Genomic DNA, 20223 nt, shown 5'->3' on the forward strand with positions numbered 1-20223 from the left:
GATAGATGTAGAGATAGAAAGATAGATATAAAGATAGAGCGATAGATAGATATAGAGATAGATAGATATAGATAATAGATAGAGATAGAAAGATAGATAGATATAAGAGAGATAGAGAGAGATATATAGAGAAATAGAGATAGATAGATAGATAGATAGATAGAGACAGATAGAGAGAGATATAAAAAAAAACAAAACAAACCACAATACTCACCTCTCCTCCTCGCTCCCACGCTGATCCCGGCTTCAGTGTCAGGAGCTGCCCCCTCTGCCAGACACACAGCGGGTGCGCGATGTAGTGACGTCATCGCGCACTGACTGTGAGTCAGGAGCAGAGAGGACTGAGGGCGGCGCCGGCCCTGATGCAGAGCCGCTTACTGGGCTGGGGGCGGGGCCTCTGGGGGTGGAGACCTGAAATGAGATTCACTGCTTCGCAGTGAATATTCATTTCTCTTTAGCAGCGGGGACAGGGGCTCCTGCCTCCTGACACCCTGCTACTCCGCTGGCAGGGGCCCCCATAGCAGCTGCATGGTGTGCGACACACCACTGGCTGGGGGCCCCTGGAGCAGCGGGGGCCCTAGTCAACTGCTGGCCCTGTATGCCAGCAGGTGCCAGGGCCCACCAGATGCCAGGGCCCACCGGAGAATCCACCGGTTCCCCGGTGGGCCAGTCCGACGCTGGGTGGGAGCGGCAGTCATAAACGCAACCGGCATGACTGAGACTTCCAGGAGAAACGTCACGAGTGCATCTGAGGAGCCTCTGAGATCGGTACCCCTGATTGACAGCGGTGGTGAGTGATCTACGTGAATGTCACCCTTATGGTAATGGGGTTCCATTTTCTCTGTTTGATCACTTGGGGTCGAGGAAGGCCAGCAGCAAAACCAAAAATAGAGAATGCTCCCTATGTAAAAACCCGCTGGCAGATCACTGGCAGAAAGATCTCTGCGCTGACTGTATAAACAAAACTATACAGGAGGAGACCCCTGATTTGGTGACTAGCCTTAAAGAGTTAATACAGCAGGAGGTGAAAGGCTCCCTAAAGGCAGCCCTCAAAAAGAAAGAGAAAAGAAACCGTAGAAGGAGCTCTGATTCAGAGGCTTCGCCAAGGCAGAAGGGGCGGGATAGATCCTTGTCCCCCTCCACCTCCTCTTCCTCTACTCAGTCCTCAGAATCCTCCTCGGACAGCGATATAGGTGGCCGTCCATGTTTCCCAACGGAGGACGTAGAAAAGCTGGTCAAGGCCATTAGAGCTACAATGGGCCTTAAAGAGGAAAAGGCTCCCAAATCATTAGAGGATGTAATGTTTGGAGGACTGGAGGAAAAGCGAAAGCGTACCTTCCCTGTAAATGATAAAATAAAAGCACTAATTGACAGGGAATGGAAAAAACCAGAGAGGTCAGGGGGCTTACCTTCCACATCAAAGAGGAGGTACCCTTTTGAGCAGAAGGATTCAGAAACCTGGGGAAAAGGTCCTAAAATTGATGGGGCCGTAGCCAGGTATCCCTACCATTAGAGGACTCTGGCGTGTTGAAAGACCCGCTTGATAAAAAAGCAGACGGTTTCCTAAAGCACATCTGGGAAGCTTCAGCAGGGGGATTGAAGCCAGCAATAGCCGGTACCTGTACCGCTCGTGCCCTCATGGTCTGGCTGCAACAAATAGAGGACCAGATCAAGGATAGAGTTCCTAGGGACGAAATTCTGTCTAATCTAACATTGGTGCACGGAGCAGCGGCTTTCCTGGCCGATTCCTCTGCAGACTCCGCAAGATTGACATCTAGAGCAGCAAGTCTGTCAAATGCGGCAAGACGAGCCCTGTGGCTTAAAGGGTGTCCCGGAGATTTACCCTCTAAGCACAAGTTATGTTCCATTCCATGCGATGGCCAGTTCCTCTTCGGGAAAAACTAGAAGAGATTTTGGAACATGCGGGGGATAGGAAGAAAAGCTTTCCCCGATTTCCGGGAGAACCTAAGAAGCAGCCCTTTCGGAGGAGGAGATTTAACAGGGGTCGTCCCCCGGGAGATAGAAAAAGCTGGGACTTTAAAGAAAGAAGAGGATCGGGCTATATGTTTAAAGGGCCCTCCACTTCCTCCAAAAAATCTCCCCAATGACATTGGGCCGGAGGTGGGGGAAGGCTTTCTCTCTTCCTTTCCGCCTGGGCAAATATCTCCCCCAGTACATGGGTCCTAAATATAATCAAGGACGGCTTAAAAATAAAATGAATCTGCCCGCCCAGGCATACCTTCATAATCACACCCAGAAGGAAAGCCCAAGAGCAACAGCTGGCCCTGGAGACGGAAGTCTTGGGACTAGTGAAAAAACAAGTCCTACAGGAAGTCCCAGTGCAAGAAGGAAGGGGGTTCTACTCCCCCCTCTTCTTATCCCCTTCCTGACATCAGACGTACTATCCCGTCCATGGGACCCGGGCCCCTATGCCCATGGACGGGATAGTACGTCTACCGCGATCAGCGGCGCCCACGTGGTGAGCGCCGCTGATTGCGGCCGGGTGTCAGCTGATTATCACAGCTGACACCCGGCACAATGTGTCAGGGGCGGTCACGGACCGCCCCCGACACGTTAACCCCTTGCACACCGCGATCAAACATGATCGCGGTGTACCGGGGGTTAAAGGGAAGCATCGGCAGGGAGGGGGCTCCCTCCGTGCTTCTCTGAGCTCCCCACGGCAGCGCAATGTGCAGCGCTGCTGCGGGGGGCTCCTTTCCTGCTGGCCCCCGAATCCAAGATGGCGACAGGGGCCTTCGGGGGCCTGCAGGAAGCTGACTTCCTCTGCCTGCAAAGCGCAGGCATGAGGAAGCCTTCTGCACTGCCTGTGACAGAGCGCTGATCTGTCACAGTGATCTGTGATGTGACAGATCAGTGATCTGTCACAGGACAGTGATGTCCCACCTGGGACTATTTAATAAAGTTAAAAAAAAATAAAAAAAAGTGTTAAAATAAATTTAAAAAAATCGCCAAATAAATTAGAAAAAAAAAAAATATTCCCCCAAATAAATCCATTTTCTGGAAATAAAAAAAACAAAACAATAAAAGTACACATATTAGATATTGCCGCGTCCGTAACGACCCGCCCTATAAAACTGTCCCATTAGTTAACCCCTTTTGCGAACCCCTTAAAAAATAAAAATAAAAAACAAAGCAAAAAATGATTTATTATCATACCGCCAAACAAAAAGTGTAATAACGCGCGATCAAAAAGACGCATATAAATATCCATGGTACCGCTGAAAACGTCATCTTGTCCCGCAAAAAACGAGCCGCCACACAGCATCATCAGCGAAAAAATAAAAAAGTTATAGCTCGCAGAATAAAGCGATGCAAAAATAATTATTTTTTATATAAAATAGTTTTCATTGCGTAAAACCGACAAACCATAAAAAAAAGACCTAAATGAGGTATCGCTGTAACCGTACTGACCCGAAGAATAAAACCGGTTTATCAATTTTATCGCACGCGGAACGGTGTAAACGCACCCCCCCCAAATGAAATTCATGAAATGCTGGTTTTTGTTCTTTCTGCGTCCCAAAAATCGGAATAAAAAGCGATCCAAAAATGTCACGTGCCCGAAAATGGTACCAATAAAAACGTCAACTCGTCCCGCAAAAAATAAGACCTCACATGACTCGGTGGGTCAAAATACGGAAAAAATTATAGCTCTCAATATGTGGTGATGCAAAAACTATTTTACAATAAAAAGCATCTTTTAGCGTGCGACAGCTGCCAAACATAAAAACCGCCATAAATAGTAAATCAAACCCCCCGTTATCACCCCCTTAGTTAGGGAAAAATAATAAAATAAAAAAAATGTATTTATTTCCATTTTTCCATTAGGGTTAGGGCTAGGGTTAGGGTTGAGATTAGGGTTAGGGGTGTGTCGGGGTTCGGGTTGGAGTTAGAATTGGGGGTTTCCACTGTTTGGGGCTCTCCAAATGCAGCGTGGTGTCTGATCTCAATCCCAGCCAATTCTGAGTTGAAAAAGTCAAATGGTGCTCCTTCCCTTCCAAGCTCTGCCATGCGCCCAAACAGTGTTTTACTCCCACATGTAGGGTATCAGCCTACTCAGGTCAAATTGCAAAACAATTTTTGGGGTCCAATTTCTACTGTTACCCTTAGGAAAATAAAAAATTGGGGGCAAAAATATCATTTTTGTGGAAAAAAATGATTTTTTTATTTTCACGTCCGAGCGTTATAAACTTCTGTGAAGCACTTGGGGGTTCAAAGTGCTCACCACACATCTACATAAGTCCCGTGGGGGGTCTAGTGTCCAAAATGGGGTCACTTGTGGGGAGTTTCAATAGTTTAGGTACATCAGGGGCTCTCCAAACGCACTTGACACCCGCAGACCATTCCATCAAAGTCTGCATTCCAAAACGTCACTGCTTCCCTTCCGAGCCCCGACGTGTGTCCATACAGTAGTTTTCTCCCACATATGGGGTGTCAGCGTACTCATGACAAATTGGACAACAACTTTTGGGGTCCAATTTCTCCTGTTACCCTTGGGAAAATGAAAAAATTGGGGACTAATTGATCATGTTTGTGGAAAAAATACGATTTTTTTATTTTCATGCCCGGGCATTATAAACTTCTGTGAAGCCCTTGGGGGTTCAAAGTGCTCACCACACATCTAGATAAGTTCCTTAGGGGGTCTCGTTTCCAAAATGGGGTCATTTGTGGGGGGTTTCCACTGTTTAGGTACATTAGGGGCTCTCCAAAGGCAACATGACACCCGCAGAACATTCCCTCAAAGTCTGCATTCCAAAACGTCACTACTTCCCTTCCGAGCCCCGACATGTGTCCATACAGTAGTTTTCTCCCACATAAGGGGCGTCAGCGTACTCAGGACAAATTGGACAACAAGTTTTGGGGTCCAATTTCTTTTGTTACCCTTGGGAAAATAAAAAAATGGTGACTAAAAGATCATGTTTGTGGAAAAAATACGAATTTTTTATTTTCACGCCCGGGCGTTATAAACTTCTGTGAAGCACTGGGGGGTTCAAAGTGCTCACCACATATCTTGATAAGTTCCTTAGGGGGTCTAGTTTACAAAATGGTGTCATTTGTGGGGGGTTTCCACTGTTTAGGTACATCAGGGGTTTTCCAATCGCGACATGGTGTCCGATCTCAATTCCAGCCAAAAACGTCAAATGGCGCTGCTTCCCTTCCGAGCTCTGCCATGCGCCCAAATAGTGGTTTACCCCCACATGTGGGGTATCAGTGTACTCAGGACAAATTGCACAATAACTTTTAGGGTCCTTTTACCCTTGGGAAAATAAAAATTGGGGTGAAAAGATCATTTTTGTGGAAAAAATAGATTTTTTATTTGTACCGCTGTACGTTATAAACTTCTGTGAAGCCCTTGTGGGTTCAAAGTTCTCACCACATATCTAGATAAGTTTCTTGGGGGGTCTAGTTTCCAAAATGGGGTCACTTGTAGGGGGTTTCCACTGTTTAGGTACATCAGGGACTCTCCAAACGTGGCATGGCGTCCGATCTGAATTCCAGCCAATTTTGCATTGAAAAAGTCAAATGGCGCTCCTTCCATTCTGAGCTCTGCCATGCGCCGAAACAGTCGTTCCCCCCACATATCAGGTATTAGCGTACTCAGGACAAATTGCACAATAACTATTGCAGTCCAATTTCTCCTGTTACCCTTGGTAAAATAAAAAAAAATTGAACCTGAAGTATTTTTTTTGTGAAAAAAAGTTAGATGTTAATTTTTTTTTTAAATATTCAAAAAAATTCCTGTGATGCACCTAAAGGGTTAATAAACTTCTTGAATGTGGTTTTGAGCACCTTAAGGGATGCAGTTTTTAGAATAGTGTCACTTTTGGGTATTTTCTGTCATATAGACCCCTCAAAGTGGCTTCAAATGTGATGTGGTCCGTAAAAATAAAATGGTGTAGTAAAAATGAGAAATCGCTGGTCAACTTTTAACCCTTATAACTTCCTAACAAAAAAAAATTTTGGTTCCAAAATTGTGCTGATGTAAAGTAAACATGTGGGAAATGTTAGTTATCAAGTTTTTTGTGTGCCGTATCTCTGTGATTTAAGGGCATAAAAATTCAAAGTTGGAAAATTGCGAAATTTTCAAAATTTTCACCAAATTTCCGTTTTTCTCACAAATAAACGCAAGTTATTTGAATGAACTTTTACCACTAACATGAAGTACAATATGTCATGAGAAAACAATGTCAGAATCACCGGGATCCATGGAAGCGTTCCAGAGTTATGACCTCATAAAGGTACAGTGGTCAGAATTGTAAAAATTGGCCCGGTCATGAACGTGCAAACCACCCTTGGGGGTGAAGGGGTTAATACAAGAAACAGACGGCTCTTGGAGAACCATTGTCAACCTGAGGAGACTCAATCGGTGGGTAGACAATTGCTCTTTCAAAATGGAGTCAATCAACACGACCACAAAGATCCTGTTCCAGCATTGCCTCATGGCAGTGATAGACTTAAAAGATGCCAACTATCACACCCCAATTCATCGGGAGTATCAAAAATGTTTGAGAGTAGCGCTCTATGTCCAGGGGCAGGTGAAACACTACCATTACGCAGCCCTTCCGTTTGGCCTGTCTACAGCCCCCAGAGTATTCACCAAAGTGATGGCCGAAGTAATGTCTTCTCTGCGTTCCAGGGACATAGTGATTGTCCCATACCTAGACGACTTTCTGGTAATAGGGAGGTCGGAGTCCCACTGCACACATCAAGTGATTGAAGTGATATCAATTCTAGTAGGACTAGGATGGATAGTAAACATCCCCAAGTCAAGGATAACCCCAGCAAAAGAACAATCCTTCCTAGGGTTGATATTGGACTCCGAGCAACAACGCTGCCTCCTACCAGAGAGCAAAGTGACCAAAATAAGAGGCCTAGCTCGCACAGCAATACAAAAGGCCAAATATGACACTGAGGAACGCAATGTCCCTTTTAGGCTCACTGACATCATGCATACCCGCAGTAGCATGGGCGCAGTACCACTTAAGGCAACTACAGTGGGAAGTTCTGTCAGCACAGAAACAATTAAAAGGGCATTTAGAAGGCAAACTATGTCTCTCAGAGGCTGTAAGAGATTCCCTGCTCTGGTGGACTGTAGAAAATAATCTAACAGCCGGTGTCCCGTGGCAAAAACCAGTCGAGGACATCATTACAACAGACGCGAGTGCCACTGGATGGGGAGCACACCTGAGATCCCATACAATACAGGGGACCTGGTCCTCGCTAGAAAGGGATCAAGGTTCAAATGTAAAAGAACTATGGGCAGTGGAAAAAGCCGTGAAACATTTCCTTCCTTTACTTCGGGGCCGCCACACCCGGGTCATGACAGACAATCAGGCAGTAGTAGCCTACATCAATCACCAGGGGGGAACGAGATCTCGGGGCCTCATGCAAATATCAGATCTACTCTTCCAGCTAGCAGAACAACATCTGTTATCCATCACAGCACTGCACATAAAGGGGGCAGAAAATATACAGGCAGACTTCCTGAGTCGCAGGCATCTAAGACAAGGGGAATGGTCCCTAAACCCCCAAGTCTTCCAACAAATAGTTCAGGCCTGGGGCAAACCAGAAATAGACCTGTTCGCTACCGCACACAACCGGAAGGTCAGGAAGTTCTGCTCACTAAATCCAAAGGAAAACCCATTCACAGTAGATGCCCTACAAATACCCTGGAAGTTCATCCTGGCCTATGCATTTCCCCCGATAACAATGATCCCAGTAGTGGTCAGGAAAATCAGGGAGGATCGAGCGAGAATAATTCTTATAGCTCCTTTTTGGCCAAGGAGACCTTGGTTCTCCCTTCTGAGACTCATGTCAGTGACAGATCCATGGAGACTACCGGAGATTCCAAACCTGCTTTCCCAGGGACCAGTGGTCCACTCTCAGGTGAAGGGCTTCCATCTAGCAGCCTGGAATTTGAGAGGGCGCTACTGAGTCACCAGGGATTCTCTCCAGGGTTAGTCTCCACCCTGTTGAAAAGTAGGAAACCTATAACATCCCAAATCTACGGTAGAACGTGGAAAAAGTTCCTAGACTTCCTGGGGGAACCCTTGGGGGATGTAGCACCAGTGGGACCTATCCTAGAGTTCTTACAGTCGGGGCTACAACTGGGGTTAGCCACTAACACACTCAAAGTTCAAGTCTCAGTTTTGGGGGCCCTATATAACTGCAACTTAGCAGTCAATAGGTGGGTGTTCCGATTCATAAAGTCCTGTGGCAGGTCAAGGCCGGTCATTATCCCAAAGATACCACCCTGGGACCTCAACCTAGTCTTAGAGGCCTTAAGGCCCTTTTACATTTAGCGATGCACCAGCGATCCAACCAGCGATCCGACCCGGTCAGAATCGCTGGTGCATCGCTAAATGATCGCTAGTGAGCTTTCATACAGAAAGATCTCACAGCGATGCAGCAGCGACGCAGCGCACGATACTTACCATTCACACACAGCGATCCTGCGTCCTCCCGCCCGCCTCCACGCGTCGCTGGACGTCACAGCAGGAAGTCTCAGCAGGAAGCGCCCGACGAGAAATGGAGCCGGACATTCTCGCGCGATCAGCGATGAGCAGTGGGGGAGCGGGTCGTTGGTAAGTATCACACACAGCGATATCGCTAGCAATATCGCTATAACGTCACAAAACCAGTGACGTTTTATCGATATTGCTAGCGATATTGCTTAGTGTAAAACCCCCTTTAACCAAAGACCCCTTTGAACCACTACTAGAGCTGTCACCAAAGCTACTTACACCTAAAACTGTCTTACTGGTAGCCTTAACATCAGCCCGAAGAGTCAGCGACCTACAAGCTCTATCTATATGTCCTCCATAAACACAGATCTTGGATGACCGAGTGGTTCTAAGACCAGACCCGGCCTATCTCCCCAAGGTAGTCCAAAAGTTTCATAGGACTCAGGAGATCTCCTTGCCATCTTTCTGTAATAATCCTAGAAACCCGGGGGGAGCAAAAGTTCCATACATTAGATGTAAGAAGAGCCATAGTACAATATATGTCAGTAACTAGTCAGTGGAGGAAAGATCAGTCCCTTTTTGTAGCCTTTCAGGGTAGTAGAAAAGGGCACGGGGTAGCTAAGAGTACCAATGCCAGATGGATCAGGGAGGCCATTAATGTTATCCTACTCCGCAAGTGGCGCTCCGGTTCCAGAAGGCATCAAGGCTCACTCCACCAGAGCCGTGGCTACCTCCTGGGCAGAGAAAGCTGAGGTATCGATTGGACAAATTTGTAAAGCCGCTACTTGGTCCTCACCTTCCACCTTTTTTAAGCACTACCGACTTGATCTGTCTTCCTCTACTGACCTAACCTTTGGTAGAAGGGTGCTGCAAGCGGTGGTCCCTCCCTAAGGTGTCTTATTTTACAAAAGTCTCTCATGTGTGCCGTCATGGGAGACGGGAAAACACCAAGGTTACTTACCGGTAGCTGGTTTTTCCGGAGCCCATGACGGCACCTGTATATTCCCCCCACTTTTTCACTCCTTTTGGTGTGCACTATAGTTTGGGTGTTTTTTTAGTTAAATAAAATGTGATAGTTTTACCATGTGTACTAACCCGGGGGGCCTCTCATGCTCTGTAAACCAACTGAAGCGAGGGAGAGGTACCGCCCTTTTATCTTCAGTAGGGTTCCTGTCCTGACTGGGCGGATCCCCTCTCTCATGTGTGCCGTCATGGGCTCCGGAAAAACCGGCTACCGGTAAGTAACCTTGGTGTATTTTATATTTCACAGAGTTTTTCATAGCAGAATAGCCTTTAATTCAATTTCCGGCTTTTGTGAAATAATTCCCCAACCCGACATGAAATGACACATGGTTTACATACAGTAAACCATTTCATTTCATGGGGTTTTTTTTGTATGTTTTTCATTAGTAATTAGATGAGGGTTGATGTGTAAAATTTGGGAGATGTAGGTGTTAATTTAAGGGGTTAATTCGTTGTAAAAAAAATGTGTGGGCTCCCGCGGTAATTTGTCAATGCGGGAGCCCACACATTTTTTTTTACAACGAATTAACCCCTTAAATTAACACCTACATCTCCCAAATTTTACACATCAACCCTCATCTAATAATGAAAGACATACAAAAAAAAAAAAACATGAAATGGTTTACTGTATGTAAACCATGAGTCATTTCATGTCGGGTTGGGGAATGATTTCACAAAAGCCGGCAATTGAATTAGCGGCTATTCTGCTATGAAGAACTCTGTGAAATATAAAATATATATATGTGTCTCAATGACGTGTGTGTGTGTATATGTATATATATACAGTCATATGTTAAAGTTTGGGCACCCCTATTAATGTTAACCTTTTTTCTTTATAACAATTTTGTTTTTTGCAACCGCTATTTCAGTTTCAGATATCTAATAACTGATGGACTCAGTTGTATTTCTGGAATCAAATGAGGTTTATTGTACTAACAGAAAATGTGCAATCTGCATTTAAACAAAATTTGACCGGTGCAAAAGTATGGGCACCTCAACATAAAAGTGACATTAATATTTCGTAGATCCTCCTTTTGCAAAAATAACAGCCTCTAGTCGCTTCCTGTAGCTATTAATGAGTTCCTGGATCCTGGATGAAGGTATTTGTGACCATTCCTGTTTACAAAACAATTCCAGTTCAGTTAAGTTTGATGGTCGCCCGCTTCAAATCATCCCACAGATGTTCAATGATATTCAGGTCTGGGGACTGGGATGGCCATTCCAGAACATTGTAATTGTTCCTCTGCATGAATGCCTGAGTAGATTTGGAGCGGTGTTTTGGATCATTGTCTTGCTGAAATATCCATCCCCTGCGTAACTTCAACTTCGTCACTGATGCTTGCACATTATTGTCAAGAATCTGCTAATACTGAGTTGAATCCATGCAACCCTCAACTTCCGGTGCCGGCATTGGCCACACAGCCCCAAAGCATGATGGAACCTCCACCAAATTTTATTGTGGGTAGCAAGTGTTTTTCTTGGAAGCTGTGTTTTTTTAGCCTCCATGCATAATGCCTTTTTGTATGACCAAACAACTCAATCTTTGTTTCATCAGTCCACAGGACCTTCTTCCAAAATGTAACTGGCTTGTCCAAATGTGCTTTTGCATACCTCAGGCGACTCTGTTTGTGGCGTGCTTGCAGAAACGGCTTCTTTCGCATCACTCTCCCATACAGCTTCTCCTTGTGCAAAGTGCGCTGTATTGTTGACCGATGCACAGTGACACCATCTGCAGCAAGATGATGCTGCAGGTCTTTGGAGGTGGTCTGTGGATTGTCCTTGACTGCTCTCACCATTCTTCTTCTCTGCCTTTCTGATATTTTTCTTGGCCTGCCACTTCTAGGCTTAACAAGAACTGTACCTGTGCTCTTCCATTTCCTTACTATGTTCCTCACAGTGGAAACTGACAGGTTAAATCTCTGAGACAACTTTTTGTATCCTTCCCCTGAAAAGCTATGTTGAATAATCTTTGTTTTCAGATCATTTGAGAGTTGTTTTGAGGAGCCCATGATGCCACTCTTCATAGGAGAATCAAATAGGAGAACTACTTGCAAGTGGCCACTTTAAATACCTTTTCTCATGATTTGATACACCTGGCTATGAAGTTCAAAGCTCAATGAGGTTACAAAACCAATTTAGTGCTTCAGGAAGTCAGTAAAAAGTAGTTAGGAGTGTTCAAATCAAGAAAATGATAAGGGTGCCCATACTTTTGCACCGGTCAAATTTTGTTTAAATGCAGATTGCACATTTTCTGTTAGTACAATAAACCTCATTTGAATCCAGAAATATAACTGAGTCCATCAGTTATTAGATATATGAAACTGAAATACCTGTTGCAAAAACCAAAATTGTTATAAAGAAAAAAGGTTAACATTAATAGGGGTGCCCAAACTTTAACACATGACTGTATATATATATATATATATATATATATATAATACACATGTGTCTATATCTATTCTTTGGTTTGTGTTATAAACCCTGTCATAGGGCTCCATTATATGTCCATTTTGCAAGGCGGTGAGAAAATCTCGCTATACGGATTACATACAGATGCTTACATGCGCAAAATACGCGACCACACCTTGCTTATGGATGACATACGGAGCACTGTTTAGGGGTCATTCGTCCGTATTACGCCTGTAAACTACGGACCGTATTTTGCGTCGGTTAGTGTGACCCCGGCCTTAGAGGGAGAAACTGCCATAGACTGGTCTGGGTTAAAAAAAACGTGACCAACTGCTATAGAGTGGATAGAATTTCAGAGGCAGAATCAGTGACTTGCGGCTGCACTGTGAAGCTTAGTGTTAGGCCGGGGTCACACTAGTGTATGGCATCTGATACGAGAGCATCGGATGCGACATGCTAATGGCTGCTGCGAGCGGGAGGCGAGTGTCATGCTACTGTGCTCTGAGCCGCTGGCAGAGAGGATCAGAGCACAGCTGCGGAGGAGGCAGAAAAACTAATTTTTCCATCTCCTCCATTGCTGGGGTCAGTGTATGTCTCACAGCACTCGGATGATATGTGAGTGATGTGTGCTGTCACTCGCACCTATAGACTTATATGGGTGCGAGTGAGCCGAGACTCTGCGGAGTCTCGGTGCCAGTTGCAGCATGCTGTGATTTCTCTTGCATGTAGAATACAGGTGAGGGGAAGAAAAGTGATGGGAGCTGCCCCATACATTAACAGTGGTCCATATGCTATGTGATGTTTAATCGCATAGCACTCGGCCGTATTCAACGCAAGTGTGACCCCGGCCTTACACTGCACAAACCAAATGGGGGTGGGGCAGCCAGTGCACGGTATGTGTACCTTAGGGAAATAGGAAATACTTCATATTTTCCTGAGAATCATGGCATAGACGAGACATGAATGAGTCTTGTAATAAGGGCAGGTTAGGGTTAAGGACATGCTGGTGCTGACCTATGCCAGTCTGCTCCCTGGAAGCCTACCCTTCTTAAGCGCTAGTGCGTTACGGCCCCTCTGGGAGGGCGGCAGTGGCTGAAAGTCAGACACCGATTCATTGCTTAATTTCTTTCTGAAAGTGGTGTAGATGGTGATATTGTCATGGTAACGCCGCTCCTGCCTCATGCTGGGATCACAAGTGGGAGACTGACCCTCTACCTGCCCCTCACCCACCCGCAGTCATCGCTGACGCTCCTACTGCCTGATCTGTTGTACAGTCAGTGCCCTTTTATGGATGAGCTGTGAGGATGGACGTGAGGGTCTCCCACCTGCCCTATATCTAAAGCTGGAGTCACACATAGCGACTTACCAGCGATCCCGACACCGATATCAAGGTGTCAGGATCGCTAGTAAGTCGCTATGTGATCGCTGGTGAGCTGTCACACAGACAGCTTCATCAGCGATCAGCACAGCGATGCCGAGCGCCCGGCATCGCTGGCCATCCTGTAAAAAATAGAATCAAAATAAAAAATATAGTTATTCTCACCTTCCGACGTCCTGCGCAGCCATCCCGCCTCTCTCCACGCTCCGGTCCCAGTGATCCTTTGCACAAATGACCGCGATGACGTCCGTTCTCGCGGGATCGCGAGGTCTCGCGGTCATTCTCGCAAAGGATTACTGGGACCGGAGCGTGGAGAGAGGCCGGATGGCTGAACGGGACGTCGGAAGGTGAGAATAACTATATTTATTCTTTATTATTATTTTACACCTGATCGCTGGTCTCCCGCCTGTCACACACAGCGATGCGTGCTGGCCAGCGGGAGACCAGCGACCAAAGAAATGTCCAGAGGTTTCTTGCAGCGATCAGCGATACCGGCAGGGGGGCCGCTCGCTGATCGCTGTCACACACAGCGATCTCGCTGGTGAGATTGATGTTACGTCACAGAAGTTGTGACTCAGCAGAGATCTCGCTACCGAGATTGCTATGTGTGACTCCCGCTTAATCCTCCTGTGATACACGGCTCAGCAGTCAGTATCTAATCCTATCCTGTGTGATACTATGCTGGGGGGGGGCAGTCATGTGGAGGCAGGGGGATCACTCGGGTGCAGGGGTCTCAGATGCTGGGGGCTCCAGGGTGGATGTCTCCAGGTGTTACCCCCGGAGGCCAGCCATGAATGCCCCATTTATACAACATTGGCTCCTGCTGCAGCAAAAGAGGTCCAGAGCCAATGATGCCTTTCTCTGCCAGCATTGGGAGCCGAGCCTTGGTGAGAGCAGGTCTTGGCAGCGCACGAGCTCCCGGTGTATGTGGCTCTCACTGACGGCAGGTCCGGGCTGCACACGAGGTTCCAGTGTATGCAGCTCTCATTGATGGCAGGTCCAGGCCACGCATGAGGTCCCTGTGTATCCGGCTCTCACTAGTAATTTTCGTTGTGTCCAGCAGGTGGCAGTCACATTCCAGCAGTCATGGCCGGTCCGGGCTCATTTTGTGTTCTACGTAGGAGGAAAATATCTTGAGTTGTGGGGTCCGCAAGGGGCCGGGACTCATCACCTGCGCATGATAACGAGGCTACCGCTTGTGTGTGACTCCTGGGAACCACCTGGTACACGCGACTATTCGCCATCACAAGGAGCAGAACTCGCTGGGGACTTTGGCAGGGTGTGGATATTTATGCAACCGCAGTAATTTATGTCTTTATTATAATTGGCACCAAAAAATATATCCAGGAGTTGAGCACTGAAATAGTGCATAATATGGGTGATGTGTGAGTTGGAGAATGTCCTCACATGGTTCTTCTACATGTTAGATACCTTTGGGTACACAGTCATACACAACACGCACAGTCGTACACATCACACACAGTAGGAACACAGTCATAATTATCATACACATCACTCACAGGGCACACAGTCATACACATCACACACAGGAGGCACACATAGTCATATACATCTCGCACACAGTCAGACATCGCGCACGCAGGCGCCACATAGTCATAGACATCGAGCACACAGGTGCCACATACAGTCGGATTTGTATATTTGTATATCTATTCGGATGATATATAGATCCCCACTTTGTTTACACTTTCTGTTCCGTTTGGGAGCTTGCAGCTCTCTGGCTCCCCCCCCTTACCCTCTGGTCAGTCAGGAAACTACACCTAGGTTAAGTAGTCGCCGGAAAGGCTGCCTGGTCGTGTCCTGGTTATTGGGCACTCTGCAGTGTGGGCAGTGTATATCACCAGTCTCAGGCAGGAAATACACACATAAACCTCCAATCTGGCACTGCTAGCGTTTCCCAATACCACCAGTTCCTCGTTTGATACTACAGACTATTGGGTCAGGAACCCACCCACCTGGTAGCGTAATTTAGCGTGGAGGACGTGTCGGTTCAATCAGAGCTAAAAGAACGAACTTGTAAATGTGTAAGTTTACTCCAGAAAAGATAGGCAGTGTTTACAAAAATACAAAAGATATTACAAAAAGAGACAAAATACAGTATATATGTCACAATCCATTTTTGGATCAGTGGCAGATTAAAACTTTTTTCCTTTCAGGGCATTTGGGGTTAATGTCAGTTTTTCCCCCCTGCTGGCATGCTGATGTAATTGCATTGCTGCTGGGTTAGCTGATGTGGTGGTGACCACTCACACATCCTTTAAGAGGTCACCTGATGCATCAGCTGACTGTTGGTGTTCATTCTACAGTGACCAAGCTGCAGGAAGGAGCGCTCTGGGTGCTGGTGTGCTTTGCTGAGTTCGCTTGTCTGGTGCCTTACTCTGCTGTGAGGTGCTTTGCAGCAGAAGGAGCTAAGTGTTGCATTTTTTGTTTACCTTGACCCTTTTGGTGTCTGTCTGTCCTTACCTTTTGTTGGATTATTGCAGCAGTGGGACCAGTGCTTTCATCTGCCAGTTCCCTACTTAGGTATAGGAGCAGGGCATGTGAGGGATTAGGTTTCCTGCTAGGCGACGTGGTGAAAGAACCCGTATAGGGATGCCAGTAATATCAGGGCACTTCCTCAGGTGAGTGCAGAAGGTGTCCATTTCCCCTGTTCCCTATCGACAGGGTCCACACTGTTGTTAACATTTCCCTGGTGTGTTGTGCCGTCTGGTGACCGACCAATCGTGAGGTCGTGTCACACCGCTTCGTTCACATTGTAACAATATACCATCACAAAGCCCTGATCTCGATCCTATTGAAAATTTATGGGCAAAGCAAAAAAGGCCAGTGCGAGCGACCTACAAACCTGGATCAGTTACACCACTTTTGTCAGGAGGAACGGGCCCAAATTCCGACCCAACTATTGTGAGAAGCTTGTGGAAGGAAATACCAAATGTGTGACCCAAGTCACTCAGCTTAAGGGCAATGGTACTAAATAATAGTGAAATGTAGGTAAACTTTTGACTTTGCAGTAATAAAAAATGCCTTAAAACATTCTCTCATTCTGGCAATTTGCAAATATTAATAATTATGGTAATCCTAATTGACCTAAAATGGAAAAGGTTTATTATAGTGCTTTGAAGAGAGCACTATCTTGTAATCCGAATGCTGCTAACTTATTCTTCTTATGATTTTCCGCAATTAATGCGGCTCGAACCGCTACACGCACAGACTCCGTTGAGGTGTCGTTTCGAAGCCAGCGTCCACAAGTGGTGTGCTAAGTATTTTTCGTGTCAATCGGATTTGTAGTTTTTGCGCAATTTGCATGTGAAAAAACATTTTCCAGTCATTGGAATGTATTGTCTCAATGCATTTCAATGGGAAAATGTTGCCACAAGGAAAACGTGCCCTGAGGCGATTCAAATGGCAGTTAAGCTCATTGATATGCGCAGGCAGACCCAGTTACTATGCCAACGCCTAAAAACTTTTCATGACCCCTCCAGGACAGAGTTTCTGGCAGATAATATCAGCTCTTAAAGCGAAACCCACAGCACAAATGCAAATCTAGCTTCATCATATGACGCATGCCCCTGAGAGAGAATGTGCGCCAAAGTGGATTTAGAAGCCCAGTGCGCCAAACTGGCTCTTAAACGGCCGACGCGCCTAAGTGATTCTTAAAGGGCCGGCGCACCAAAATGAGTCTTAAAGGGCCGGCGTGCCAAATTGGAAGCTGAGTTGACCCCAGGCTCCAAATCGGAGGCTGATCGACCCTGGCCTCCAAATCGGACCCAGAGTGGCCCCGTCCACCAAATCGGACCCAGAGTGGCCCCGCCCACCAAATCAGACCCAGAGTGGCCCCGCCCACCAAATCGGACCCTGAGGGGCCCCGCCCACCAAATCAGACCCTGAGGGGTCCCTCCCACCAAATCAGACCCTGAGGGGCCCCGCCCACCAAATCAGACCCTGAGGGACCCCACAGGCCAAAGTGGCCCCTGAGAGGCACCCACAGTTAAAACGGATCCTGAGTTGAAAGTCCTGCAGTGGCAGCAGGCAAGTCTCTTAAAGGGGCAGCCCGGGCACCATTTCAAAGCACTATTTGTACTTCCTTCAGGAAATACACATCTAGTTCTAATTTCATGTCAGATATTGAAAAAAAACATGCAGATGTGTCTCTTTATATAGTGGATGGAAACTTCTGGTTTCAACTGTAAATATATCTATACATCTTTTATAATTTTGTATTTTAGTATTAGCTTCATGAGTTTTATTCACAAAAGCAGTAACACAGGGCATCAGGAATAATTTGTTTATTATAGTTATAATTTATAGTTTATTAATCCCACAAATTCATAATATCAAAGCACGAGAAGGTCACGAGTACCACCCGCCTGTGATCTTTGGAGAGAACAGCTCTCTGCTGCCTCCTTTTGTCCGGGCAATTACACGATTGGCCGATGGTCACCGGAGAAGGCCGCAGCCTGTTCGCACTACTAGGCCGGCTATCGGAAAACTAACGGTGAGTGCATGGTCTATACATCTCCAGATTCCAACACCTGGAATATGTGTTGTCAGGAAAATATAAATTATTTATTCGTCGCTCATGACAGCACCACCGAGAGAGGGGACCCACCCTTCAGGAACAGGAAACCTACTGATACAAAAGGGCGGCACCTCTCCCACGCATCATTTGGTTTCCTGTTCCTGGAGGACAGGGTTGCTACAGATATCCTGGAGGGTTTCCTTAGGAGGATCAGTTCGGCATTTCCAATATTTTGCCCTTCCCTTTGGCCTTGCAGATGCCCCTCATGTAATTCACTAAGGTTGTAGCCGAGGTCATGGCCCACCTTCGTGAATCCGATATCCTTGTTATTCCCTACCTTGATGACCTCCTTATTGTAGGCACAACAGCGGACCATTGTTTGGAGCAGCTACAAAAAGCAATGTCAATCCTGGAACATTTAGGGTTGATACTAAATACCAAAAAATCGCGGTTACAGCCCCTGAGAGTACAGCAGTTTTTGGGACTAATTTTAGACTCGCAGAGTCAGGAGTGTCGTCTACTGCCCAACAAGTTAATTCGCCTGCGCTATCAGGTGCAAAATGCTTCTAACAACCCCACCATGTCCCTCAGAAAAGCTATGTCCCTGTTGAATGATAATTCTTGGGGGTCGTTTAGAAGGTCAGCTGACTTTGTCCCGAACCACTATAAAATCCCTTGAATGGTGGTCTGATCAGAGAAACCTATCCAGAGGGGTGCCCTGGGAATATAATATAACCTGAGTAATCACCACGGATGCAAGTCCTACTGGTTGGGGGCTCATGTGAGTGAGGTTATGGTCCAGGGCCTATGTGAACATCATGAGGTAGAGGCATCTTCTAACATGAAGGAACTAAGCAGTAGAGTGGGCAGTTAAAAAAAACTCCTTGTATATCTTCAGAGTCATCACGTGCACGTTCTCTCCGACAATCAGGTCACCTTATATCAACGACCAGGGCAGGACTCGTTCCAAAACTCTTATGGGAGTGACAGAATGCCTATTCTAACTTGCAGAACATTTTCTATCTTTGATAGATCTTCATATAAGAGGAAAACACAATGCCACAGTGGACTTTTTAAGCCACAATCTTCTGAGACAAGGGGAATGGTCTCTAAAAACTGCCATTTTTATCCTGGTTGTGCAAAAGTCGGGTCAGCCGGATGTGGATCTTTTCGCCACCAAAAAGAACAGAAAAGTGAGACAGTTCTGTTCTCTGGATCTCCGAGAAAACCCGCTGGCAGTGGATGCCTTCTTCATAAAATGGGACTTCAGTCTGGCCTACGCCTTCTTTCCCTTATCTCTGCTACCTCTAGTAGTGAGGAAAATCAGGAAGGACAAAGCAAGGGTAATAGTAATCGCTCCTTTTTGGCCCAGGAGGGCATGGTTCTCATGCCTCAGGACCATGTCTGTGTCCGATCCTTGGGTGCTGCCAGACGTTCCAGATCTCCTATCCTAGGGCCCAGTCTACCATCCTCAGGTGGCGGCCTTCATCTGACGGCGTGGAGTTTGAACTGTCATTGTTGAGAGAGAGAGGTTTTTCTCCGAACTTAATAAATACTCTTCTTAAAAGCAGGAAATAAATTACAACCAGGATCTATGCCAGGACCTGGAAAAATTTCCTACAGAACTCAGGAGTTAAGACTGGAGAAGGGGTTCCAATAACCCAAATCCTAGAGTTCCTTTAGAAGGGTCTAGACATGGGGCACTCCACCAGTACCTGGGAGCCTTCTTTAGCTACTACCTTGGCGGTTATCACTGGGTTAGTAGATTTATTAAGGCAGCAGGTAGGTCCAGCCCATAGTTAGGGATAGGTTTATGCCATGAGATTTAAACCTAGTTCTCACGGCCATGATGGAAGCACCGTTTGAGCCCATTTCATCGGCCTCGGTGAAAATACTCTCTCTCAAAGTTGCCTTTCTGGTGGCACTGACATCAGCACGGAGGGTGAGTGACATCCAAGCACTGTCTAGGCTCCCCCCATATACACAATTCCATGACGATAGGGTAATACTTATGCCTGATCCAGCGTACTTGCCTAAGGTAGCTTCCAGTTTTCACAGGGAGCAGGAGATAGTGCTTCCACCCTTCCTCCCCAAACTGGCCAACCAGAAAGAGATGAAGCTCCACACCCTAGATGTTAGAAGATGTCTCCTAGAGTACTTCTCAGTTACTGACTCCTGGAAAAAGGACAATGCCTTGTTTGTCTCCTTTCAAGGCACCAGGAAGGGCCTTAGGGTGTCAAGGAGCACATTAGCTAGATGAATTAGGGAGGCTATTTCGCTGGCATACACGTCAAGCGGCAGGCTGGCATCTGATAGGCTGAGGGCGCATTACACTCAATCCATGGCAACCTCGTGGGCGGAGAGGACGGAAGTCTCCATTGACAAAACAT

The 20223-nt window shown here is 46.5% G+C and overlaps 1 protein-coding gene across 1 annotated transcript in view; it reads left to right on the forward strand.

Moving 5' to 3' along the window:
* The first annotated feature begins 489 nt into the window (after positions 1-489).
* Positions 490-20223, forward strand: part of NPR1 (natriuretic peptide receptor 1) — a 209028-nt gene continuing 189294 nt past the window's right edge. The window contains exon 1 of the mRNA XM_073563016.1: positions 490-790. Within this exon, the coding sequence (XP_073419117.1) occupies positions 529-790 (262 nt within the window). The 5' untranslated portion in view covers positions 490-528. The remainder of the gene's footprint in view (positions 791-20223) is intronic.

This window comes from Dendrobates tinctorius, unplaced genomic scaffold (assembly GCF_039654945.1).
Source record: "Dendrobates tinctorius isolate UK_male_01 unplaced genomic scaffold, ASM3965494v1 ptg000377l, whole genome shotgun sequence".
NCBI lineage: Eukaryota > Metazoa > Chordata > Amphibia > Anura > Dendrobatidae > Dendrobates > Dendrobates tinctorius.